Raw genomic sequence first — 27,259 nt, forward strand, 5'->3', positions numbered from 1 at the left:
GGCGGATGTTGTTATTACTACTTCCGGGTGAGACCACTCGGGCGCCATCTTGTCTTGTTCGGGAAGAAGTAGAAGCAGCGAAAGGGTTGGAGGTATTACAGGAACGGTGGCGGCAACCGTATTCCGGAATCACAGTGAGTAAGTGGTGGAAAACAGTTACGCGTGGGGACTTGCCGGGCCGTTACAAACTTAGTGGTTTCTGTGGCGAAAGTAGCATAACTTAAAACACGTAGGTTGCTTACGCTGCTTGGCGCTTCCCCTGGGACCTCATCCCCTTAAAGCCGCGGGGTCTGCCTGACTTGGTGAATCAAATCGGTCCTCTCGATAAAAAGGAGATGTTGCCATGAAGGAGAGTGCTCACCACCCCTTTCTCTTAACTATGAGAGTTTTCTTCTCGGATGAGAAGGGACTAATTCTGGGGCTCCTGACCTGCCGTTAAGCACTGCGCGTGCGCAGTGGGAACCCTCTGTGGGGAGCGGGTTGCGAGGGGGGCGGAGGCGGCGGAAGACCCGGACCTGGACCTTTTGCGCTGTGCAGCTCTGACTACGCAGGCGCAGCCAAGGGCAAATGCGTCCTGTTGACTATAATTAGCTTCCTTAGTTTGTAATCTTGTTTTATCCAGTGATGGGCATCATGTATGAAGTTTCACTAGTGGAAGAGGCAGTGTCCAATATTTTAGTGGTATTATCCTGCGGTGGGTATTGTCTTCTGAACATCTTGGGCAATTGACAAATTTTGATTATCGGTGGTTAGCTCATAAAAGAGCAAAGCAACTTGGAATTTCTGATTGGAGTGCAGCAAGGCAAAAGCAATAAAAGCAGACCAGAACACTTTAAAAGGACTCACTCGTGTGACTACTTTGTAAAGCATCCTGGGGCTATTGGGAAAGTAACAACAGTAAGTCAGTTCTTTTAAGATGTTCATGAAACTATATTTAATTATTATTATTATTTTTTTTACGAATAGACTTTATTTTTTAGAACAGTTTTTGATTTACAGAAAAAGTGAGCAGATAGTACAGAATTCCCAAGTAATGAACCCAAACTCCCTTTACACAGTTTCTCTTGTTATTAATGTACATGAGTATGATACATTTGTTGCACAATCAATGGATACATTATTATTAATGGACACAATGTTGACACATTATTAACTAAAGTCCACATTTATTCATGTTTCCTAAATTTTAATCCACTGTTCTTTTTTTGTGTCCCACGACCCCATTTAGGATACCAAATTATATTTAGTTATTATGTGTCTTCAGTCTTCTCTTGGTTGTGACCATTTCTCAGGCTTTTCTTGTTTTCAGTGACTGTTACAGGCTGAATTGTATCCCTCCAAAATTCATGTTGAAATTCTAACTTTGGCACCTCAGAAAGTGACACTATCTCACACCCATGTTTCTCTCTCCTTTGTTTCTCTCTCTCTCTCCCTCCGAAAACTCTGAAAAGCAATGCAAAGAGATAGTGTCTATAAAGAAATAAAATGAGGTCATTAGAGTAGGCCCTAACCATTACGATTGGTGTCCTTACAAGAAAAGAAGATTAAGACACAGCGGGGAGAGCATGTAAAGATATAAAATAGTAAGAAGCTAGGAAAATTCCAGGGTTAAGTGGACTAGGTAGGGAAACTAAGACAGATAGTTAAATAGCAGTTTGCAGCCGCCTAGTAAATCCTATCTTCTCTGAATCGTGGACACTTAAGAGTAAATGTACTTCTCTCCAGCCAGAGGGTCAATAGCTTGAATCATCCTACTCTGGGAGACAGATAACAATTCCAATTAGTGCAGTTTTCCAACCACACCCAAGGATAGACAGATTAAGGGAATAAATCTCATTTTGGTACATCAGCATAAAGCTGACGAATATTCTATTGATTCTCCCCTAAAAACTCCCCTAAATGTCCAGCCTTTAAAACCCCCTGAAAATGAAGATGATGGGTGCATTTTCCCTCCAAGGAGCACACTCATTCATTCCCTTCCTCTTCCTTCCCCCACAGGCACATATCCCCTAACTTCTAAGAGAGAGATCCTATGAGACTTGCAACCAGAGGAGAAATGGTCCTTGTTTCACTGTCCTAAGTGTGTTTTTGCTACGGTCAATAAATTACTGCTTGCTTTTCTATACTTTGTCTCTTGATTGAAACCTTTCTATCAAGAAGACAAGAACCGAGGTCTCGTCATCTCCCCAGTAACATAGACATAGGGAGGACTCATTCATCTGCAGACTAAGGATATAGACCTCAGAATAAAACTCACCCTGCTGATACTTCGATCTTGGACTTCTAGCCTCCAAAACTATGAGGAAATAAATTTCTGTTATTTAAACTACTTAGTTTGTGGTACTTAGTTATGGCAGGCCTAGCACACTAATACAGTGACCTTGACAGTTTTGAAGAGTACTGGTCAGGTATATTGTAGGATGCCTTGTTGTTGCAATTTATCTGATGTCTTCCTCATGATAAGATTGGTGTTAGGGGTTTTAGAGAGGAAGATCACAGGCATCCAATCAAGGGTATCCTATATAATAAAGAACTAATATGCTAATTAGACCGGATGGCTGACCAACCTTCTGGAACAACCAGTGTGGGGGGCGGGGGCCATGGGGCCGCGTGGCAGCCGGCTATGCTTGCATGAATTTTGTGCATTGGGCCTCTAGTCTATGTTAATAAAAATGTAATAAGCTAATAGACCTGACGTCCTTCCTGACGAAGCTGGGCTGCAAGGGAAGCCCGGTCCTGGGTCCTGCCGGTGCGGCAGTTGGGGAAGGAAGGCCTACTCTTGCAGAATTTCATGCACCGAGCTTCTAGGAGACTATAAAAATGACAGCACATTGAGATTGACTTCGGTCATCTGCTTAAAGTAGTGTTTGTCAAGTTACTCTCCCCTATTCACTCCTTTTATACTGTACTTATTAGGAGGAAGTCCCTTTGCACAGTTCATAATTCAGGAGTGGAGAGTATCCACATAATTTATTTGGAATTCTCCATGGGAGATTTGTCTCTTCCTTCCCATTTATTCAATCATTTATTTATATCAGCATGGACTCATAAATATTTGTATCAGTACTATTTTATTTTGCTCAAATTTTTTTCAGTTTTGGATTTTAGGAGCTCTTTCAGTTGGCTTTGTACTTTTGACCTTCCTTCCTCTCCTTCCTTCCTCCCTCCCTCCCTCCCTCCCTCCCTCCCTCCCTCCCTCCCTCCCTTCCTTCCTTCTTTTTTTTAATGCACTTTCTTTCTTCTTAGTACTCCAGGCTCATTTTGTATGTCCCCAATCCTAAGAATCGGCTCTTTCTTTAAGGATCCCTGATTCCTTTTATTGTAGAATGGTATTAGAACCAAGATACTATATGTACTTGTTGCGACTGAGATGTTGTTACCTTTAGGCTCTTGCTCATTTATTTTCCAGTTATTTTTTTTAAATATATATTTTATTGATTTTTTTACAGAGAGGAAGGGAGAGGGATAGAGAGTTAGAAACATCAGTGAGAGAGAAACATTGATCAGCTGCCTCTTGCACACCCCCCACTGGGGATGTGCCCACAACCAAGATACATGCCCTTGACCGGAATCGAACCTGGGACCCTTCAGTCCGCAGGCCGACACTCTATCCACTGTGCCAAACCTGTCAGGGCTCAGTTACTACTTTTATAACCAAACTATCCAATTTTCCAATATTTTTTAAATCTGCTAAGCTGCAAGCTGCAAAGTATTCCAGTATATATCAAAATGCGTCAAATGAAATAGCAAAAAAAAATTTTTTTACCACATTTCAAATTATTATAAAGTTAACCTTTACTAGTGCCATTTCCACCTAATTTGAACAAATTAATTTTTTTATTTTGACATCAGTCATCTGGTGTGTAGGACTGAAAGGGCAGGGGAGAAGAGGATTATTGCAGTTAGTAGTTTCTAAACTTTATATTTGATGTGAGAAACATTTGACTATATGTATCAAAGGATAGATGTGCTTCTATATATCTTTGATTTTGCAATTGATGCTTAAGGGCTTTAAAATATTACATTTTCACCCTGGCCAGTTCGAGCGTTGGCCCGTGCACAGGAGGGTTTCAGGTTTGGTGCATGGAAGGGTTTCAGGTTTGATTCTGGGTCAAGGGCAAGTACCTGGGTTGCAGGTTCAATCCCTGGTGCGGTAGGCAACCAGTTGATGTGTCTCACACCCATGTTTCTCTCTCCTTTGTCTCTCTCTTCCCTCCTTTCCACTCTGAAAAACAATGCAAAAAAATATCCTCCGGTGAGGATTAACAACAACAACAACAAAAATTACATTTTCATTTTCGTTCATCTTCTCACACAGCCAGTGACTGTCATTTAAACAGGTATTTTTAAGAACCTCAAAGCGCAGTGTTCTAATATATTGTCATCTAAGAAATGGGTAAGATGAATGATGGTCATTTCTGGTTGTATTAGTTTCTTAGGAATGCTGTAATAAATTACCACAAACTCAGTGCCCTAAAATAGCAGAAATTTATTCTTTCACAGTTCTCCAGGCTAGAAGTCTGTAATATAGGTTTTGGCAGGGCCATTCTGGCTTGCTTGTTCTGTCTGTCTCTGTCTCTTTCTCCTTCTCACTCTCTTCTTCTCCTCCCTCTCTCCCTCTTCTATAGGGAGGATTCTTCCTTGCCCCTTCCTAGCTTCTTCTGGTGGTTTCCAGCAATCTTTGGCTGTGGATATGTCTGTCCAGTGTCTGCTCTTTGGTTTGTTACATGGTGGTGCTGGTGTGTGTGTGTTCTTACAAGGACACCAACCACATTGGATTAGGACCCACCTTAATCCAGTATGACCTCATTTTAACTTGAATACATCTGCAAAGACCCTATTTCCAAATAAGATCACATTCACAATTTATGGGAGTGGGGGTAGGGACTTCAGCATATTTCTCGGGGACACAGTTCAGTCTATAACACTGGACATAGCTATAAGCTAGGTCTTTACAGCCCAGTGTGATAACTTGGATGATCTAATGCAAATAGTGGTTATTGATCTTTCTTTTCTTTCCAAATCCCAGTTATTTCAAGAAAATAGCAGTTAATTAAACCTCATAAAGGGAAAATCTTATAGTCTGGCTCGACAATAAACAAAGTCTTACAAACTTTCGAAGTTGAGACTAAGGATCTTTAATATTAAGGTTAAAGGAAAATAATACTTTGGGAAAAATGCTAGGGAATTTTTAAATTATAAGATTTCTTCTGCCCCTCAAGAAGATTCTTATGTGAGCCAAGACAAAAAAAACACATGAAAATTCAATATAAGATTCTCTATAACAAGTACTCTTTATTATCTTTAACTTATTGTGGAAATTTTCAGAGTACAAAGGTAGAGTAGGAACCCTAATGTACTTATTACCCATCTTTAACAGTTATTATTTTCCAAATCATTATTAAGCCAATATGTAAATGTCATTTTTAGTCAATAACATAGTCAGAACAAGGCTATATTATTTCACTAAACCATAATGAAATTAAAATATACGTATTTTTTATTATTGCCAGGTGTGCCTTCATATTACTTTTGTTTCCCAGATTTTGCATTTGTTGCAGATTTTATGGTGAAAATGAAGGAAGAAAAAGTAGGGCTTTTGTTTTTTATTTATTTTTTTTATTGATTTCAGAGAGGAAGGGAGATGGAGAGATAGAAACATCAATGATGAGAGAGAATCATTGATAGGCTGCCTCCTGAATGCCCCACACTGTGGACCTAGCCTGCAACCCGGGCATGTACCCTGACCATGTTGGTTCATGGGTCGATGCTCAACCACTGAGCCATGCTGGCCAGGCAAGAATAGGGCATTTAAATCCTTGCCATCAAATCACAATTTTCTTCTTGAGTTAGAATAATTAATGAAACTATCAAACATTGTTTAAGATGCTGAAACATAAATACAAGTTTATGTTAAATATTCAAGTATACCAAGTCTTTTCTTAAAACCTGTCACTTTACAAAATTCAACATAACTCAATTTTGTTCTCATAATCAGAGATATCTTTTTTGGACTAGATAACAGAAGATTACTCCAAATCCTTCATAAGAAAATGACACAGTTAATTTGCCCAAAGCCTCACATTTATATGACTTGTGTAATTGTTATTGCTTATACCAGTCATTATGGACTGTGCTGATCAACTTTCTTTGATTCTTCATATCTTAAAAAATCTGTAGATGCCCTAACGGTTCCAGTGGTCGGCAAACTGCGGCTCGGCAAACTGCGGCTCGCGAGCCACATGCAGCTCTTTGGCCCCTTGAGTGTGGCTCTTCCACAAAATACCGACTTCTGCGCATGGGCCGCGAAGTTTCAGTCAAACTGTACGTGCCCGTATGTGGTATTTTGTGGAAGAGCCACACTCAAGGGGCCAAAGAGCTGCCTGTGCCTTGCGAGCCGCGGTTTGCCGAGCCACAGTTTGCCGACCCCGGCCGGGCCTAACCCGGTTTGGCTCAGTGGATAGAGCATCAGGCTGCGGACTCAAGGGTCCCAGGTTCGATTCCGATCAAGGGCATGTACCTTGGTTGTGGGCACATCCCCAGTGGGAGGTGTGCAGGAGGCAGCTGATCGATGTTTCTAACTCTGTTTCTCTCCCTTCCTCTCTGTAAAAAATCAATAAAATTATATTTTTTAAAAATCTGTAGATTTCTCTTTCTTTTTCTCTTTAATTTTTGAAAGTGAACAAAAAGATGGAGCTACAGACCATTTTATTTGTTTGGTGTTTAGTAATTGCTATGTGGAGGAAGCTGTCCTGTACCTTATGGAAGATAAAAGATGAATAGATTTGTTTTTCTATCAACTTTTGAAAAGCTTTGATCCTAACGGGAAGAATCTGTTTGAGGGACAGACTGTTCTCACCTACTACTGTTAACTTTTAAACTTAAAATTCCATAGAAAAATCTGAATTAATGCATTTTATTGCCTCACTTGTACCACTTAAGCTAATACCAGGTGGATGAGATCTTCTTTCCAAATGTTTGTTCCTTTTTTCTCAGCATATTTAACAATCCCTAGATGGTTTGACACTGTTTTGTTATTGTTAATAAATAAAGATATTTTATTGTAAATAAAAAAGATATTTTGAAAGAAAAAGATGTTAAAAAGTGTTGCCTTCCCATTTCTGATGTACCTGTTTCCCTTAACCTTATAATGGTAAATACTTTCTCATTATAGTTAATAAAAGAATAAGTTCCAAAATAATTTGGAGATGATCACATTTTCATGTTACATCTCTAAAGTATCTTTTTATTCTAATTTTTCATAATCTAAGAGCAAACTTATACTTTTTTTTTTCAGGGCATAAGTAATTTTGCTGCTATGCTTCCAAGCTGTAGTCTGAATCTGTCTAAATTTTAAACAGAAGGTGAATCTCTAAGGTCAGTCAAAATATCAGTTGATATTTCTTTTGGGCGTTTCCTCTTTATTTGTTACCTTTTAATTCAAGTTATAAGTGAAGTTACTTTTCAAGGGCTGTAATGAGTCATTTAGTTTTTAAAGGGCTTTAAAGGTATAGTTGGAAAAGAAGAGGGTGCGGGGAATAGGGAGAGGAATGAAAATCTCAAGAGAGATTAGAAAAGTATATTTAACCAGTTCAATTGTTGGCTTCAGCTGGGGTGTTGTGTAGTGCCTCTTTAGCCGTATGCTAATAATGCCTTTATAATAGACCATATTCATGCAACCAGTAGATAAGTGCACTAATTCTTAAGTAAGTCAAGGTAACAAACGAATGCATCTTCCCTAATTGACAGTGCTCTTCAATTGAGAAGTCAGCATCTGCCATTGATAGAATTATAAAAATGCTACAAAGACTGGAGTTGCAAACTCTAAGAGCCTGAGTTATAATAGCCAACTGTCTCATTTGAGTTGGTGTGTTTTACTTTCTTATTATCTGGCTTCTCCTTTTTTTGTGATCCTGCAATATTAAGGCTTTTGCCTTGTTTTTAGAGGAAAGGGTCAGTCTAGATTCTAGACTCTAGAATAGCCGTAGGCAAACTACGGCCCGTTTGAAATGAAAAAAAAAAAAAAAAGACCGTACCCTTTTATGTAATGATGTTTACTTTGAATTTATATTAGTTCACACAAACACTCCATCCATGCTTTTGTTCCGGCCCTCCAGTCCAGTTTACGAACCCATTGTGGCCCTTGAGTCAAAAAGTTTGCCCACCCCTGCTCTAGAAGGATTAGTTTAGTAAACATTTATTTAATGCCTATTTTATATTAAGCCCTAAGGTACAAAATTGAAGAAACATATGCTGCTTACCATATGTGTCATTGGTTCTTGAAGAGGATTGAATAAAGTACAAAGATATTAGACTTGTAGTAATTTAAACTTTGTGTTATGAAAGTTTTCAAACTAGTTTACAGAAAAGTAAACTAATGTGATGACCCTCTCCCCCATATCCATTATGTAGATTTAATAGTTGTTAACATATGTTCTCTTCCCCAGTCTTTTTCATGCTGTTTACATGTAAGAAACCTGGTCCAGTAAACTACCTCACCTTCTGGATTTATCTGATTGTTTCTTTGATACTGTTTATCTCATTCCTTCGTCCCCTTATAGTTCCTTCACACTAGAAGTAAGATAGAAAAGCTCAGTTGGATTCAAATAAACATTTTTGGTGAAAGTATTTATTTAAATGATTCTGGGGACATAATATATCTTATGAGGTGGCACTATTACAGATTATTAAATCTGTAGGGTGATATTTTGGCAACTTTTCAATTTGTGATTTCCCATTGCTTCTAAGATTGTCTGAATCAGTTGTTCTATTAGGTTTGGCAATATGGCAGTTTTCTAAATTGATTTTACCTTAAGCATTCACTAGCCATAGTTATTTATAAGGGAGAGTTCTCGTTCATTATTAGAGTTATTTGGTTATTCTCTTCAAGGAATCTTGGTTGGGGGAGATGAAATCACATTTTTTTTCTTATTATTTTCAAAGTAATTATATTTCAAGAGATTTATATTGGGAAAAATTAGATTTTTTTTTTCCTTTTTGAGCTAAATTGATTTGAGCAATGCCTACCACCAAATTCTGATACCAGTATTAACATGAAATTTTCTATTTTTTGCTTGCCAACCTAAAAATTCCAGTTGCCTCTGGCAACCTATTGACCAGAATTTTAGAGCTCTGATCACATAAATGTATTATTGTATAATATTTTCTGTGTGAGCTTTTAAAATTTAAGAACTCTCATTCTCATTTTTAAACTATGTTCATTTTGTTGAAAATAGAAAATCAAATATATTTTTAAAGTCAGGATGTGGGATCAAGGAGGACAGCCTTGGCAGCAATGGCCATTGAACCAACAACAGTGGATGCAGTCATTCCAGCACCAGCAGGATCCAAGTAAGGAAATAAACCGAAATCGGAGGGTGGGCGAGAAGAGAGATGTGGAGATAAGTGGGAAATAATTTGATGGGATTAAGGAAGATGGAGTTGGAATTAGTTTATTGGATCATTTTGTGGTCAGTATTTAATCTTTAAAACTGACTTAGTTCTTTTTTTCTAAGAAAGTAGAAAATCTTTCTTAAACGTGTAATTTAAGTAAAGCATACTTCTTTTAATTCTGAACCTTATAATTCAGTGTAGAGCATAGTTAATTGATGGTATGCTAAGTCATTTCTCTTTATTATGGAACATTTCAAGCATATACAGATGTAGAAAAGAGTATAGGGAACCCCCATTTGTTACTTAGCTTTGATAGTTATTGACTCATGGCCAATTTTGTTTCATTGATATGATCCCTTCCAATGCCCTGCCTTTATTAGGTTAATCTGAACTTATTTTTTCAATATCTACATAGCATTCTATTATAGGAAGATACTGTAATTTAATTGATCCACTTTTGGATGATTAATTGTCATTTTTATTTTTTAAAATATATTTTTATGGATTTCAGAGAGAGAGAGAAACATCAGTGATGAGAGAGAACCATTGATTGGCTGCCTCCTGCACAATCCCTACTGGGGATCGACCCTACAACCCATGTATGTGCCCTGACTGGGAATTGAACTGTAACTTCCTGGCACATGGGTCGACACTCAACCACTGAGCTATACAGGTTGGGCTATAGTTTTTCACTTTTAAAAATAATTATCATAATTTTGTATATATATCGTTATTTATGTGTCCAATTATTTTTATTTTCTAAGTAAAAATATCAAGATCACAGTTGCATATTTGGAAAGTTTTAGGTAGACACTGCCAAGTTTAACTTCATGAGGATTATGCCGATTTATGTTTCCATCAAAATGTATGAGAATAAGCCCAGCAATGTGACTCAGCAGTTGAGCATCCACCTATGAACCAGGAGGTCACAGTTAGATTCCTAGTCAGGGCTCATGCCCGTGTTGTGGGCTCAATCCCAGAAGGTGTTAGCCAATCAATGATTCTCTCTCATCATTGTTGTTTCTCTCTCTCACTCTCCCTTCCTCTCTGAGATCAATAAAAATAATTTTTTTTTAAAATGTATGAGAATACCTTTTTAATCTTGACTAAATAGATCTGAAAAACTATCTTATTTTACTTTTTTTCCTTTATTAATAATATTAGATCTTAAAACGTTAAGTATAGATATTTGAGAAATAAAGGAGGACCTTAAATTATTGGGGACAATAAATGTGAGTAAAGAATGACTAATAAGTTGTGATAGAGGTATTTTGACTAGAGAAGGGAGCTGAAACTAAAGAAGGGTGACTATGAGGAGGAATAGGGGTAGTTACACTCATCTGAGATCTGTAGGATCCAGTGTTGGGCCTGAAGAGGACCTATTTGAAGAATAGATGAGTGAGTTTGATCATTTGTTAAAAAAAACTCAGTAAACTGCCCTGGCTGGTGTGGCTCACTTAGTTGAGCATCATCCCATGCACCAACCAAAAGGTCGCTGGTCCGGGTCAAGACACATGCCCGGGTTTGGGGCTCAATCCCAGTGAAGGGGTCTGCAGGAGGCAGCTGATCCATGTTTCTCTCCCTTCCTCTCTAAAATCAAATAAAAACATTTATTTATTTATTTATATTTACGTATATTTATATATGTATCTCACTCAACTAAAGTGCAGAGGATAAATTTCTTATGAGTTAATATTAGAACTTAATTGGTTAAGAGTGTTTTTATGGAATCCTTTTCAGAAAGTCTTAAGTAGTTTGTTTCATTTTGTAGCCTGAATACAGGTTATCTGAGCATCCTTTTAGTCATAACATTTGGTAATATTTAAAATCTCCAGGAATAAATTACTGAGATGCTTATTTTACATAGAGGCACTATTCTTTTAGCTTCTACATTCTGAATACTCAATTTTGCTATGTTAAATTATATTAGGCCAGATTGATTGGGCTGCATTGGCTCAAGCTTGGATTGCCCAAAGAGAAGCTTCAGGACAGCAAAGCATGGTAGAACAACCACCAGGAATGATGCCAAATGGACAAGATATGTCTACAATGGAATCTGGTCCAAACAATCATGGGAATTTTCAAGGGGATTCAAACTTTAACAGGATGTGGCAACCAGGTTTGTTGTTTATGTTTTCCAAATTTTCGGATTGTTTTTAAAATACAAGGATTAAAATTAAATTGTTTAATTTGCTTATTTAAACTTATGACTTCTTGAAATCAATGCTTGAAGAATAGGCAGTTTAAATTAGATTTGACCTTGAAATTTTGTGGTTAAAATTATTCTGTACTCAGTCTGCTAGCACTGTGGCACTCAGTTTGATTCTTTTCTTGGTTCTTCATTCCTAGGCTGACAGGGGCTGGGAACACTGGAAACCTCACTTGGCATCTAGGGAAGAGAGCATTCTATGATCTCTCTCTTGCAACCTCTGGCCTTTCAGAAGCAGGACTGGCAGAGCAAAACATGTCTAGTTTCTAAAGAAAAATTGTGTCACTATGTGACAGATTAGTCTGTCAAATATATTCTGCCCCTACTATCCACCCATACTTACTTCCGTTTTTTTCAGATAGTGAAGATCTTCCATAAGTTTTTATCTGTTTTGTTTGTTTGCTTGCTTGTTTTTTTACTTCACAGTATGATTTAGATTCCTTGATGCTAGTTCAGTTTTTCAAAACTTGTGCTATTAATTATTTTTAATAGTCACTTTATTTATAGAGGAATCTTACATTTAAGTGTGCTGATGGTGAAGTCATCTTTCCCTATTAGTAGTTATTTTTGTTTTTCAATGTAAGAATGGAAAACTCAGAAAGTAATCCTCTAACATCACTTTTAAAAGGATAATGAATATTCTAATATTTGATACTGTGATGTAGTTCATTTCTAGTTTTCTTGAAGCTATGCTAAACTAAACTTTAAGTTTGAAAATGTTTTAGTTCCCAAGTTTTAAGTTTATAAATGACTCACCCTAGCATCATCCACTTCCCCATCTTTGCTCTACTGGTTTTCTTTGTGACCCCGGCAAGTGATTTATTTCTGTGTGCCCAATTTCCTCTCCTGAAATTGGCAAAAAAAAAAAAAATAATAATAAATACCTGATTTCCCCCTACCTCACAGGGATGTTGTGAGGATAAATGTGTTCATGGAAGAAAGAAATTATATAAAAATCCTTAGGCATTATTTTTATGGTGGTGGTACTGAACAGATAAAGAAAACTTCAACAACAAAAATTGCTTTGAGTTTTGTTACATTTATTAAAAATAATTTGGGGCATTTGTTTTCATTTACTTAGGATATGAATTGAGTGGAGTTAGCTCATTTGAATGATTTATTACTTCATTGCTTGTTTTTGAGATATACAAAAGGAATTTGACCAAGAAGTCATAAATTTTATATTTATTTCTTTACTGAAAAATCTAGCTTTCTTGAGAGCTTAAAAATTTGTGTTGATTTTGTTATAACTCCCTGTTGAATGTTTTTATGCCTAAATTCTAAATAGAATGGGGAATGCATCAGCAACCCCCACATCCCCCTCCAGATCAGCCATGGATGCCACCAACACCAGGCCCAATGGACATTGTTCCTCCTTCCGAAGACAGCAACAGTCAGGACAGTGGGGAATTTGCCCCTGACAACAGGCATATATTTAACCAGAACAATCACAACTTTGGTGGACCACCCGATAATTTTGCAGTGGGCCCAGTGAACCAGTTTGACTATCAGGTGAAAGATATTTTGTTGCCTTAATACTGTAGATGTGCACATAATCCATTCTTTGGAAGTTTGTCTCATCAAGAGTACCTGAGATATGTGTTTCACTTTTCAGTTTTATACAGATAAGTGCATATTATGTCTCAGAAAAGTTACCAATTTTTGAGAATTAAAACATTAAGAGTTTTATTTTCTGATTTGCTTAGGAAAATGGCATAAAAGATTGTTAGGGAAAAATCTACATAAAATGAAAAATGTGTAAGTGAAATAGTTATATGATGTTTTGTTTTCTAATTTATAATTTCATAATGGAATATTTAAATGTTCAATAAAGTTTAGGAAATACACAGTAGTTGAATACATTATCAATAATAGATTATGGTTAAGACTTGAAGAATATAGATCTTCTAAATGCAATTCCTTCTTCTCTGTAAAGTTATGACTTTTTCTAGTGTTGTCTTTTTTATTCCATTCTGACATGACATGTTTGTTAATGGAATTATACATAATTTCTTTTGTAGCATCTAATTCACTCCTAGGGACATAGAACTCTATGGGGAATAGTGTCATTGTTTTTTTCTAACCACTCTGCCAAGGTCCACTCTTTTTTTTTTTTTTTTTTAAATATATTTTTTTATTGATTTTTTTACAGAGAGAGCAGGAGAGGGATAGAGAGTTAGAAACATCGATGAGAGAGAAACATCGATCAGCTGCCTCCTACACACCCCCCACTGGGGATGTGCCCGCAACCAAGGTACATGCCCTTGACCGGAATCGAACCCAGGACCCTTCAGTTCGCAGGCCGACGCTCTATCCACTGAGCCAAACCGGTTACGGCCAAGGTCCACTCTTAATTAAAGTATAATAATAGGTGCCATTTTGAAATAACTGATTGCAGTTGTTACCTTATAAACTAAGCTATTATAATTTAAAATTTTGAAAAAACATACATTATATCACTATATAGTTAATAGACATAAATGTAAACAGTATTCACCTTGAGTTAGTAATCTTATTCATATATATTCAGATACTTGTTGCATACTCATACTTGGTATACAGATATGATAGGTTTTTGTGGCAGGGAGCTTCTACTTCTACCACATTTGCCTGGTAGATCCCCTTGCTAACGAGACAAAGAGGTCAGCAAATGGCTTAGAAACGCCTCTGAAAATGGTAAAATTAAAAAAAATAGTTTAATGTAATGATTCAGTAACTTTTATCTTTGCTTAAAATAGATATTTCTTGCAAGGTTTTAGAAACAACTTAAATTCACAAGAAATAGGAAGTTGGAATTGATTAAAAAATTTTTTTCTTGTATTTTCTGGTTATAGAAAAATAGACATTTATTTGGTTTCTTGGTAGTGAAAGGATTAGTTTATAAATGGACTCAGAATGAAAAAGTTCATATATATTATTTTCTGTACTTGAAAATAGTGTATCAGAAGGATTTTAGATGGCTCTCGCATTTATGTAGGCAGAAAATCTGTTAAGAAAAGTAAGCTTAGGTTCTTGGGGCTACAGAAATATCGGTGGATATTAGAATGATGGAGTTCTTGGATTTTCTGCACACATGGATTTCTACTGTCCCAGTTCATAACACATGTGTATCCCAGAGTGTATATTGTATTAACGGGAAGGAAAATAAACTGCCATACTCTTTCAGCATGGGGCTGCTTTTGGTCCACCGCAAGGTGGATTTCATCCTCCTTATTGGCAACCAGGACCTCCAGGACCTCCAGCACCTCCCCAGAATCGAAGAGAAAGGCCATCATCATTCAGGGATCGGCAGCGTTCACCTATTGCACTTCCTGTGAAGCAGGAGCCTCCACAAATTGGTAGTTATTTAAGTTTAGTGAACCACATTGGCATGATTTCTTGATCATATAAAAAGGATGTCTTTCTTAAATTGTTCTAATACCTCTGATATATTAGGATTGACACTTTAAAACCCTATTATTTTTTAGTCATAAAACTTTAAAATTTCAGAGGAGATTTTGTATAAAATATTAAATACTTTGAATAATTTTCTTTAAAATAAAACTTTAAGTTAAACATAGATTTTGTGATGAGATAAACTTATCATGGCTATAGCATTTTGCTTTTTTTAATGTTGACAATTTGATACATTATACCGATATGTGAGCATTTTCACCTTTTCTAGTTTTTCATTTTCGCCTTTTAAAGCCTCTAGTTTTTCTTTCTGGATTCTTTCCACTTTCAGTTCATCTGATACACTGCTGTAAGATTAATTTTCCTTTCATTATTTCACTTTCCATAGTATTTTGCAGAACATTTCAATTCTTAAATAACAGGACTAACTTATTCCCAATGAAAAATATTGTATTTATGCTAGTATATATCTGGAAATCCAAATCCAGCACTTAATGGACCAGAACATTTAAGTTTTTTTTTCTTATCACAAAGTAGACATTTTAGGAAGATTATTACTTCTTTTATAACTTAAGGAATAAATTAAAAAGTATCCTGGATGGAATACTTGTATAAGTGAATTTTCAGTGTGAAGTGGACTTGTGTTTGACTCTCTTCTGTCTTCATATTTTAAGAAGCAATGTAATGTAAGTTTGGCTCTGAAGTAGCTCATATCATTGCTTACTGGCTTTGTAACCTTGAGCACACCTCCTAATATCTGAGTTTCAGTTTTCTCATTTGCAAAAGAGATCAAGTAATAGTGATCATTTAGGGCTTTTTTTAGGATTGAGGTGATGGTTTAATGTGCTTTCATAATGCCTTGGCACATTGTAAACATTAATACAATGTTTATGCTGCTATTAAAAGTGATGATTTTTTTTAAAAAAGTGTGATGTTTAATGGGTTGTTTTTATTAGCACTGTCTTGCTGGAAAATGATAGTATTTGTTATAAACGCTCAAATGGTACCAGTATTCTTTTTCCAGAAATTCACAAGTTAGAAATTCAGGAATAAAGCACTCATGTGTTAGATTTTTACTTAACTGACTTAAAAATTTTCTTTTTCCCATGTGAAACAGATGCAGTAAAACGCAGGACTCTTCCAGCTTGGATTCGGGAAGGTCTTGAAAAAATGGAACGTGAAAAGCAAAAGAAGTTGGAGAAAGAAAGAATGGAACAACAGCGTTCACAGTTGTCCAAAAAAGAAAAGAAGACTACAGAAGATGCTGAAGGAGGTGATGGCCCTCGTTTACCTCAGAGAAGTAAATTTGTGAGTAGATTCCTTGACCTGAAACTCCGTTTGGTATCTATGTGAAAAGGTTATTGAAATAAGTATTTTAGCCTATAGAAAAGTGTTAAAGTAATGTTACTGAGATTACCTTCAGTAAGTATATTGGGGATTATTTTTTTATATTATAGATGTGTTATTGAGGGCAGGGCAAGGAGAAAGAGTACAATGAGTTTATAAAACATTTCATTCGGGAGAGATTTTTCAGTGAAATGCGAGATAGGTCTTACATTGACAAACATTTGTATTCTTTTGTTGTGGTATAGCTAACTCCCCAGTGGTGGCTTATAAATAAAAACTTAGTTAAAACAGCACTAGAGAAAGAAATCTGCCCCCTATTTTGAACATTTAAATGTATACTTGTAACAGAGGATATAATAACTTCTACAGTTTTTTGACATGAGCACTGAAGGAAGCATTGTTTTAAATATTTAAATCTTCATCATGTAGGTGGTGTAGGAATTATTTATTTAGCAATAATGTTCTCCTAGCTGGTAGGACAGTCATAGCACTGGCTGATATGCCACTTAGGAAAAGCGTCCTCCTCCAAAGGCTATTTTCTGCTTCAAAAATAAATCTCAACGACAGCAAGGTTACTAGACTTAAGAAGACATTGATTTTGCTTAAATTCAACAAAAAGCCATAAATTACTCTTTATTTTTACAAAAGAACCATGCCAAAGATGTGTTTTTGTTCTGGATGTTATGAAATAAAGAAACAACAGACTACCACTACTAAAAGTTGACCTTAAAATTTGTTTTTTAAATCTTTGCATGAAACAGTGGATTTCCAGACTTGGTGTATTTTGGTTGTTTTTAAAAAATATTTTTATTGATTTCAGAGAGGGAGGGAGAGGGAGAGGCAGAAACATCTATGATGAGAGAGAATCATTGATTGGCTGCCTTCTGCATGCCCCACATTGACGATCGAGCCTACAACCCAGGCGTGTGCCCTGACCGGTTGAATTGTGACCTCCTGGTTCATAAGTCAATGCTCAACCATTAAGCCACACAGGCCAGGCTTGGTGGTTTTCTTCACTGTCAAAAAATTGTTTGGATTTGGAGATTATCCTTCTCCTTACAGATGCCTTTGGGCTTGTGTTACATGAATCCTTCTTCTGGTTCAAATGGCCTTTCCATAGTAGTATTTGGCTGATCATCTTGTCTTCTACTTAGTAGGATTACTGAGTGTGACTATGGAACAGTTCTTTGCTTAAAGTAGAGTCCCCTTTTTAAGATACACTGTTTAGATATTGAAAACCTACCACCTATACAGTGACAGAGACAACTGCTGGCATTTCTTCCATCTGAAGGAGACCTTATTTCTCATCTATCTGTCCATTAAATAGCTAAAAAGAAGCAAATTTCACTAAGTTTCAGGGTCAGCTGAGATCTGGAAACTGACTATAGATTTTTCATTTTAAGTCACATGATTTTAGGTAAATAGCTTATATTAATTGCTGTAAAACTAACACTGAATAATCTGAGTGTGGTTTGTTTACCGGAAGTTTTACAAGCCACTCATTCCAGCCATCAGATATATTGGGTATTAATTCAGTCTCTGGGCATGATGTGCTTTGGTTATTTATAAAGAAAGATCAAAATTGACTACGATTTGGTGGCTAAGTTGTTGGAGCATTGTCCCATGCATCAAAAGGTGGGTTCGATCCCCTTTTGGGGTGCATACAGGAGGCAACAGATTGATGTCTTTATCTCTCACATTGATCTTTTTTTCTCCCTCTCTCTCTAAAATCATATCCTCAGGTGAGGATTTAAAAAAAAATTGTCTAGCCGGTGTGGTTCAGTGGCTGAACATCAACCCATCCATTGCTGGTATAGGCATATGCCCAGGCTGCTGGCTCAGTCACTAACTAATAGGGAGTGTGCGGCAGAGGCTGATTGATGTTTCTCTCTCACTGATGTTTCTCTCTATTCTTCCCCTTCCTGTCTTTCTCTAAAATCAATAAAAAAATTGACTAAGAAAAATAAGCAAATTTAATAAAATAATTAAAATAATTTTAAACCACCTTATAATCAATCACATTTCCTCTCAGGTAACACTAAATTACCAAATGAAATTTATCATGCAAAAATATAATTTAGAGAGAAATTTTATTTTCATAGATCTCTTTCATACACTTTTTTTTTGGTTAATCTTCACCCAAGGATATTTTTTCCTTTCTTTTTTTTTTGAGAGTGGAAGGGAGCGGGAGAGACAGAGAAACATCGATGTAAGAGACACATCAATTGGTTGTCTACTGCACGTGCCCTGGTCGGGCCGGGGATCGAGCCTACAACCAAGGTATATGTCCTTCATCGGAATTGAACCTGGGACCCTTCATTCCATGGGCTGATGCAATGTCCACTGAGCCAAACTAACTAGGACTCATATACGTTTTTTTAAAAATCCTGACCCAAGGATATTTTTTCCATTAATTTTTAGAGAGTGAAGGGGGAGAGAGAGAAATATTGATGTGAGATAGACACATCTACTGGTTGCCTCTTGCACACGTCCTGACCCAGGGGATTGAGCCTGCAAACAAGGTACATGCCCTTTACTGGAAATAGAATCTGAGACCCTTTGGTCCACAGACCGATGCTCTAATCATCGAGAAAACCGGCCAGGGCTATCTCATACACTTTTTAACTTAGGGTTTTAAAATAGAATGTTCAAGATAATAATTGATTATAGCATGAATTTGGGCTACACATAGTATTACTTTTTTAGGATAGTGATGAGGAAGATGAAGATGCTGAAAATGTTGAGGCTGCAAGCAGTGGAAAAGTCACCAGAAGTCCATCTCCAGTTCCTCAAGAAGAGCAAAGTGAACCAGAGATGACTGAAGAAGAGAAAGAGTATCAAATGGTAAAAATATAAATTTATTTTTTTATTAAAATTGTTTTGAGGTATAATTGACATATAACATATTATAGGATTTATTTTGTTTACCAGGTGTACCGGTTAATAATGCGGATTTTTTTTAATAGATGGAGTTACACATATGTTGATATATATGTGATTTGATATGTATGCTATTTTGTTGTATTGACAGCAAGCTTCAAAACTTCATTTGTCAAATTTGCTGAAGGTGTTAACATCATAGATATTTTTATGCTTAAAAACGTCAAATTTTGTGCCAAAAAAGGAGCATTTGCGGGAAGTTTAATTAATTATTTTGAAGAAAAAGTTATCTTATACTTCAGGAAGCTTATGGTAAACATGTTCCATCTCAAGATACTTGTGAACGCTGGTTTAAACACTTTAAAAGTGATGATTTTGATGTGAAAGACAAAGAATGTCCAGGTCAACCGAAAAAATTTGAAGACCAACAATTACAAGCATTATTGGATGAAGAGGCGTGTCAAAACTCAAAACAACTTGCAGAAAGATTAAACGTTTCTCAGCAAACAATTTCCGATCGTTTACAAGCAATGGGAAAGATTTTAAAGCAGCGATTCTCAACCTGTGGGTTGAGACCCCTTTGGCAGTTGAACGACCCTTTCACAGGGTCGCCTAAGACCATCCTGCATATCAGATAGTAGCAACATTACAGTTATGAAGTAGCAACAAAAATAATTGTATGGTTGGGTCACAACATGAGGAACTGTATTTAAAGGGCCAGAAGGTTGAGAACCACTGTTTTAAAGGAAGGAAAAGGTGCCACATCAACTGAACAAAAGACAAATGGAAAACTGAAAAGTCATTAGTAAAATGTTGCTTCAACAGCACGAAAGAAAGTCTTTTTTGCATCAAATTGTGACTGACAATGAAAAATGGATTTATTTTGAGAATCCCAAATGCACAGAAACATGGGTTGATCAAGGTCAACTATCAACATCGACTGCAAGGCCAGATCTCTTCGGAAAGACAATGCTCTGCGTTTGATGGGATCAGGAAGGTGTGGTGTATTATGAGCTTCTAAAACCAGGTAAAACCTTTAATACTGATCGCTACCGACAATAAATAATCAATTTGAACCACACTTTGATCATGAAATGACCAGAATGTGCCAGAAGACACGGCAAAGTAATTTTGCTTTATGATAACGCACCATCACACACTTCAAAACCAGTTAAAGACACGTCAAAAGATCTTGCCTGGGAAGTATTAACCCACCTGCTGTATTCACCAGACCTTGCTCCTTCAGATTACCACTTGTTCTGATCAATGGCACATGCACTTTCTGAGCAGCACTTCAAAATGTACGAAGAAGTGGATAATTGGGTCTCTGAATGGTTTGCCTCAAAACAAGAAAAGTTCTATTGGGACAGTATCCACAAATTACCTGAAAGATGGGGAAATGTGTAGCTAGCGATGGACATTACTTTGAATAAAGCACTTTTGATGTTTCTCTTGAAATTATCGTGTTTTCTTTGATTACAAAATCCACATCATTAACTGGTACACCTGGTATAATTTTTAAAAACTATTGGTTGGTATCTTAAACATTTAAACTGAGAATTCATGAAACAAGTATAAAGTATGTATTGATATATAGATTTCCTGGGCAATAATAATGTCTGCAAAATCCAGGTAACACCTAATATGAAATCACAGCTTATAAAGGAATTACTAAGCACATTTCCTTATACCACTGTTGTAATTAAACAATGTTTTACTATAGGGGGCAAAGGGTCTCTAGAATTAGAATTCAGTGTCTCGATAGAAATAAACATTTATTTCTTTAATTCATGATTTTGAAATTTTTTAAAATTCTTATAATTTAGAATTATTTTTAAGATATTCTGTTCATTGGAATGACTGATCTGAAATGTTTTATAAAATTAAGCTTTGCCTTTTTTTTCACTAGTACAGGCTAATTTTTTTTCTTTATTGATTAAGGTCTTACAGATGTGGCCTTATCCCCCCAATGCTCCCCCAACCCCCTAAAGTTTTGCCTTTTAAATTTTTGAAAATGTTAAACTGTATTATTAGTAACTATAATAATTTAATTAGAAACAATATATATTCCTTAGATGTTATTGACAAAAATGCTTTTGACTGAAATTCTACTGGATGTCACAGATGAAGAAATTTATTATGTAGCCAAAGATGCACACCGGAAAGCAACAAAAGGTATATTGTGGGTGTTCTTGGCTTTGTTTTTCTGGGGGTGTTATGGTTTTGGTGGCTATTCTGGACTTTTTTTGTTGTCCTTGTTGAAATAGTAGCAGATATTTGAATATTCTCTTCTTGCATGTTTTACTCTTTTGGAAAGTTCAGATTTATAGACACCATATTACAACTATACAGATATTTTTGTTTTGTCCAACCTCTCTGAGCACAAATTCATAATTACACTGTTGTTCTATAAAATGTATTGTGGAAAATTCTTGATGATGATCAGTTTATTTCACTTGATTTTTTTTTTATAGATACCATGTTATTGGCATATGATTTCTAATGCAATTTAGTTTTACTAATGAATTGAATTAGGAACCTTCAGAGTTTTCACAGTTTACCACTTATAATTCTTACAGAGCTAGTGATTCTCCCACCTAGCCCTCGTATATTTGGTAACACTTAAAAAAATATACTGAAAGCAAAATTTAAATTATGGGCCATACCTCAAAAATAAAAATACCGATATGCTGTCAACATTTTTCCTCATTATAAACCAATTTCAACTCACATCAGAATTATACTTTTCAAGGCCAGACTGGTTTAAAATGAATGTTATGTTTTTAATGTTTCTTCTCTCCCCAAGAAGCAGCAATAGTAGTAGATTTAACAATACCATAGACTCTCATGACTATGAAATCGTGGCTATTTGTGTTAACATGTTGTTCCTGTTGTTGATGTGATACAAAGCTCCTGCAAAACAGCTGGCACAGTCCAGTGCACTGGCTTCCCTCACTGGACTCGGTAAGTGTTCTCCTTATTTGTAAGAGGGCCTTAAAGGGAAAAATCACGCTTACCTTGTCTCTACATGTTCTACTTTGAAACTATACTGTTCCTACTCAGTTTATAAAACCTGAGATCTTAGGGTTGTATCAGTCTCTAAAAGGTTTGCCTTTTTTCTTTCTTTCTTTTTTTTTTTTTTTTTTTTTTACCAAAGCATTCACAGTGGGATTATTGTAGATGTGGTGACTAATTCATAGTTAATAAGGCAAGTTGTAATAGTTATAATTTAGCCATGCTAATATTTAAGCTCACTTTCAAAATTGTTGCCTGAGAGAGGAACCTATCCACTAATGGTTTTAAGGACCTTTATTTAGATTGTGTTGCAGCAAGTTAGGTTTACCATAGAGGAAAGGGTTTATCTTACATTACCATATTAGTGATGTATTCATAATTTTCTATTTGCATGTTATATTATCAAGTATATAAAAGCTTGAATTTGCCTTTTCCACATTATTTCAAAAATTAATCTTTGTGAGGATCAACAAAAATGGCTAGAACCAAATGCCCATGTGATTTTGTTATTACTATTTAGATCACTTCAGGGTGGGGAGTAGTTTTAGCATCATACCATTTCTGCACAGTCAGAATTACAGTACTCTAATTTTTTTAGGGGAAAAATACTTAGCATACTACCTGGGGATTTCTAAGCTTTGAACAATGAAAAAGTTAATTGTAGAACTATTTTTAGGATCATCATAAATTTTAAGGTAGTTGAATTGATTATGCTTTAGTGTGAGACTTTGTTACTACCCTGTTAAATGGTTTTATTGGTTAGCATGGACAGTAAAACAAACCATTATCACGATTAATTTATGGTGACAAATATATGAAATATTCCAGAAAGAATAAGTTACTAAGTATCAATTTTCATGAGGGTTCCTATGAACTTCTTAAGCATTGGAATTTATACTTCTCCCCACCCCGAATAAGTAGATTCTTCCAACAAAATGCAATGTAAAAAAGAAATGAGCTTTCTTCTTGGACCTTAAAAAGTTATTAGTGCACAGAATATTTTTTCCATATGATGGACTGGGCTTTATGCACACAGGTGGACTGGGTGGTTATGGATCAGGAGACAGTGAAGATGAAAGGAGTGACAGAGGCTCTGAGTCATCTGACACTGACGATGAGGAATTACGGCACCGAATCCGGCAAAAACAGGAAGCTTTTTGGAGAAAAGAAAAAGAACAGCAGCTGTTACATGATAAACAGATGGAAGGTATAAACTTTTACATCACTTAATTTTGTCCAGTTTTGTTTGTGTTTCTTTACATTTTTCAAACAACCTAAAGTATCAAAGGATGGAATTGAGGCTACATTAAAAATAATAAATGAGTTGTAACTGAAACTAATAAGTGAGTCGTAACTGAAACTAAGGATTTTGGCTTATTTGTAATTTTTATCAAATGTAAACTCAAAGTTAATTGTAGTATTGAAAATATATAGTTTAGGAAAGGTAAACTTTTATCTGGGGAGAGATTAATTTCAGGGGCTATAAGTTAAGCCATTTCAGTGTATTTTCATTTCTTATTAAAGTTCTTTTAAAAAGAGTTTTGAAATGGGGGAAATATATTTGTAAAACTATTGAAAAGTAATTTGTAGCTAGGATAATAGAGGACTTTTTAGAAGTTTTTTATATAAATTAATGAGTACAGACAGTCCTCGGGTTACATCAGGCTCAACGTATGTCGTTTTGTTGTTATGTCTTGCTCTATTGTTATAGTCTGGTAATAATGGGAGTTTTTCATTGTACATTTGACTTAATATTTTTGTCTTTTTTCTGTTTCAGAAGAAAAGCAACAAACTGAAAGGGTTACAAAAGAGATGAATGAATTTATCCATAAAGAGCAAAATAGTTTATCATTACTAGAAGCAAGAGAAACAGATGGTGATGTGGTTAATGAAAAGAAAAGAACTCCAAATGAAACTACATCAGTTTTAGAACCAAAAAAAGATCATAAAGAAAAAGAGAAACAAGGAAGGAGTAGATCAGAAAGTTCTAGTAGTGGTAGTTCCAGTAGCAATAGCAGAACTAGTAGTACTAGTAGTACTGTCTCTAGTTCTTCATACAGTTCTAGCTCAGGTAGTAGTCGCACATCTTCTCGATCTTCTTCTCCTAAAAGGAAAAAGAGACATAGTAGGAGTAGATCTCCAACAATTAAAGCTAGACGTAGTAGGAGTAGAAGTTATTCTCGCAGAATTAAAATAGACAGCAATAGGGCTAGGGTAAAGATTAGAGAAAGGAGAAGATCTAATAGAAATAGCATTGAAAGAGAAAGACGAAGAAATCGGAGTCCTTCCCGAGAGAGACGTAGAAGTAGAAGTCGCTCAAGGGATAGGCGAACCAATCGGTCCAGTCGCAGTAGGAGTCGAGATAGACGTAAAATTGATGACCAACGTGGAAATCTTAGTGGGAGCAGTCATAAACATAAAGGTGAGGCTAAAGAACAAGAGAGGAAAAAAGAGAGAAGTCGAAGTATAGATAAAGATAGGAAAAAGAAAGACAAAGAAAGAGAGCGTGAACAGGATAAAAGAAAAGAGAAACAAAAAAGGGAAGAAAAAGATTTTAAGTTCAGTGGTCAGGATGATAGGTTAAAAAGGAAACGAGAAAGTGAAAGAACTTTCTCTAGGAGTGGTTCTATATCTGTTAAAATCATCAGACATGATTCTAGACAGGATAGTAAGAAAAGTACTACCAAAGATAGTAAAAAACATTCAGGCTCTGATTCTAGTGGAAGGAGCAGTTCTGAATCTCCAGGAAGTAGCAAAGAAAAGAAGGCTAAGAAGCCTAAACATAGTCGATCGCGATCCATGGAGAAATCTCAAAGGTCTGGTAAGAAGGCAAGCCGCAAACACAAGTCTAAGTCCCGATCAAGGTAGTATACTTTTTAAAGTATTTTGTCTGATTTTTTTAAAAATTTGACTGAATTTATTCAAACTTGAAAGTGTCCTTTCTCTCTCTCTTTAATAAACTCAGATTGGTACTTGATAAATGATCATAGTCTTAAATAATTTTAGAAATATAATATTAGTTATTTAAAAATGACAGATTCTTTAGTTTAAAATACATTTTTATTTTTAAATTTTGTCTTTCCCTTTTTTTCAGATCAACAACCCCTCTCCGTCGTAAACGCTGAGGAATGATGTGGCAAGAATGCCATGATGTTTAAAAAATTCCATGAGTTTTAAGGGCTTGTCTCATTATAGAGGCACATTGTGGCTGTGTAGGTGAAACCAGAATTTTTTTTTTTAATCTGTAAATAGGTGTACTTTTTCCAAATGCTGCTCCGTTAATAGGATTTCTTTGTATTACTTTTTTTTTTTTTTCAAAAAAATAGTGCACAATAAGACTATAAACATGCCATTCTCTTTCAGCTGTAATATTCTTAAAATTATTCTTGAATGTACTGTGATGTCAATAAAGCTCTTTAGTTCATTTTTGTTAACCTCTTGCACCTTAATTTTATGATTTTAATCTAAGGAACGTACTTTTATAAAAAGGCAGCTGGAACTTTGTATAACAAGTTTTAAAGGTACTTCCTCCCATATCCCCCAAAGAAAATGGTTTTATCTCAATAGTCTGTCAAAGTTTGTAAATTTGTACCCATGGATTTTTGTCAAATTCCAACTTTAAGGGTGTGGAAGAGGGCCAGAAACAGACATTTACTTTTAATTTGGAATCATTAGACAGCTTTCTAAACTTTTCCTATTTAGGGGATTTTCAAGTAATATATTCTCTGTGTATAAAGTATGGTTCACTCCTGTAAAATGAAATTGCTGGATTCAGTCAAGCCAGTGTACCAATTGGAGTTATTATAAGGAATGATTGTGTTTGACTCTATTAGTCAAGTCTGGAACTATATTCTGCAGTTACCCACTTCTGTTTTAGAAGTGTATTTGAAACACTTTGGGGTTATTACAGAAATAAAACTCACAATTCAATATATTTATTTATATTTTTTTAAAGTATATGACCAGCTCAGTGGAGAAATGCTGTATTATGCAGGCTGTGTCAGTCTCATAATTTGAAATGGTTTTGTTTTGTTAGTTTCTTAAAATTAGGCTCAGTGAGTGGTCTAGCAATTTAAGGCAGTTATAACTTATGAGTAAAATGAAGGCTCTACAGGCATTTTAATGCTCAGCTGCTTTCAGGGTTCATTTTTATGTGATTATTCACTTATGCCACAATAATCAGATAAGTCTCTAAAAACAAACGCTTTTAAATTTTAATTTAAAAAGAGCAGGTGCAGGTCACAGAAATGTTTTAAAGTATGCCTTTTTACCAGCAATAGTTAATTTTAAAATAAGCCAGAATTTTGCCAAGATCAGTATTTCCTCAAAACGAAGATGGAAATAGATTTGTATAGTGTGCTCTTGTTACCTCTACATAGTTCTTAAATAATTTTGAGCAGTTATGCATTTATCTAGAGGAAATAAATCAACTGTGAATAAATGCATGTTTACCAAAATGGTTGTTTTACAGTGCATTCAGTTCTGATATTTATGAAGTTGACATTTCACAGAATAACTTTTAAATAGTTTAGAATTCTATATAGTTTAGACATCAGTCACATCTGGAGACAAAATAAAGGAAAGTGTGCAATATTTTTTATGTAGGTGAGCTAACATGGTATACCTAATTGTAGAATTACTCAATTAATTTGTAATAGATAAGTTGTATAACATTTTCATATCTTAAAATGTTTTTTAGATCAATCTTCAAGTGAAATAATATTTTCAAAATAAAATTCTACGGAAAAGTTCTGCTGGCTATGATATGCACATTTTTGGGCAAGATATGAACTAGAGCCAAAAGCAGTATTTGAAAGCTTTATTTACTCTGCCATAATATGCAAGCCTCTTATTAAATCTGTAGATATTTTTAAAAACACAGTCATGATGTGTGTGATTATTAGTAGACACATTAGTGTTATAGATATTTTTTTTAATGGATAATTTAGAGAATTCATTTCATTGACATGTAATGAAGTATGTTTACCTTGAATGGTAAGATTTTATAAAATAGGTCTTCCA

General features: G+C 35.4%; 1 protein-coding gene across 8 annotated transcripts; it reads left to right on the forward strand.

The window, feature by feature from the left end:
• Positions 1-26,988, forward strand: PNISR (PNN interacting serine and arginine rich protein). Of its 8 annotated transcripts, none has more exons than XM_036316184.1 (13): positions 1-134; positions 7,298-7,377; positions 9,237-9,351; positions 11,324-11,512; positions 12,891-13,114; positions 14,769-14,940; positions 16,113-16,303; positions 19,049-19,186; positions 21,298-21,397; positions 22,133-22,186; positions 23,274-23,444; positions 24,015-25,101; positions 25,332-26,988. In XM_036316184.1, the coding sequence occupies exons 3-13, from the start codon at positions 9,264-9,266 to the stop codon at positions 25,360-25,362; spliced, it is 2,445 nt and encodes an 814-aa protein (XP_036172077.1). In that variant the 5' UTR covers positions 1-134; positions 7,298-7,377; positions 9,237-9,263; the 3' UTR covers positions 25,363-26,988. The 8 variants fall into 8 exon arrangements, with proteins under 8 accessions (XP_036172077.1, XP_036172079.1, XP_036172082.1 ...); XM_036316186.1 differs by having other exon boundaries at positions 9,259-9,351; XM_036316183.1 differs by having other exon boundaries at positions 11-138.
• The last annotated feature ends 271 nt before the right edge of the window (positions 26,989-27,259 follow it).

This window comes from Myotis myotis, unplaced genomic scaffold (assembly GCF_014108235.1).
Source record: "Myotis myotis isolate mMyoMyo1 unplaced genomic scaffold, mMyoMyo1.p scaffold_m19_p_7, whole genome shotgun sequence".
NCBI classification, from domain to species: domain Eukaryota; kingdom Metazoa; phylum Chordata; class Mammalia; order Chiroptera; family Vespertilionidae; genus Myotis; species Myotis myotis.

Bases quoted from the DNA above. Each gene is read 5' to 3' on its own strand.
- PNISR (XM_036316184.1), top strand. From the start codon at position 9,264: ATGTGGGATCAAGGAGGACAGCCTTGGCAGCAATGGCCATTGAACCAA. The intron at 14,941-16,112 runs GTAGTTATTTAA...CATGTGAAACAG, and splicing joins GCAGGAGCCTCCACAAATTG to ATGCAGTAAAACGCAGGACT. The intron at 21,398-22,132 runs GTATATTGTGGG...TGTGATACAAAG, and splicing joins ACACCGGAAAGCAACAAAAG to CTCCTGCAAAACAGCTGGCA.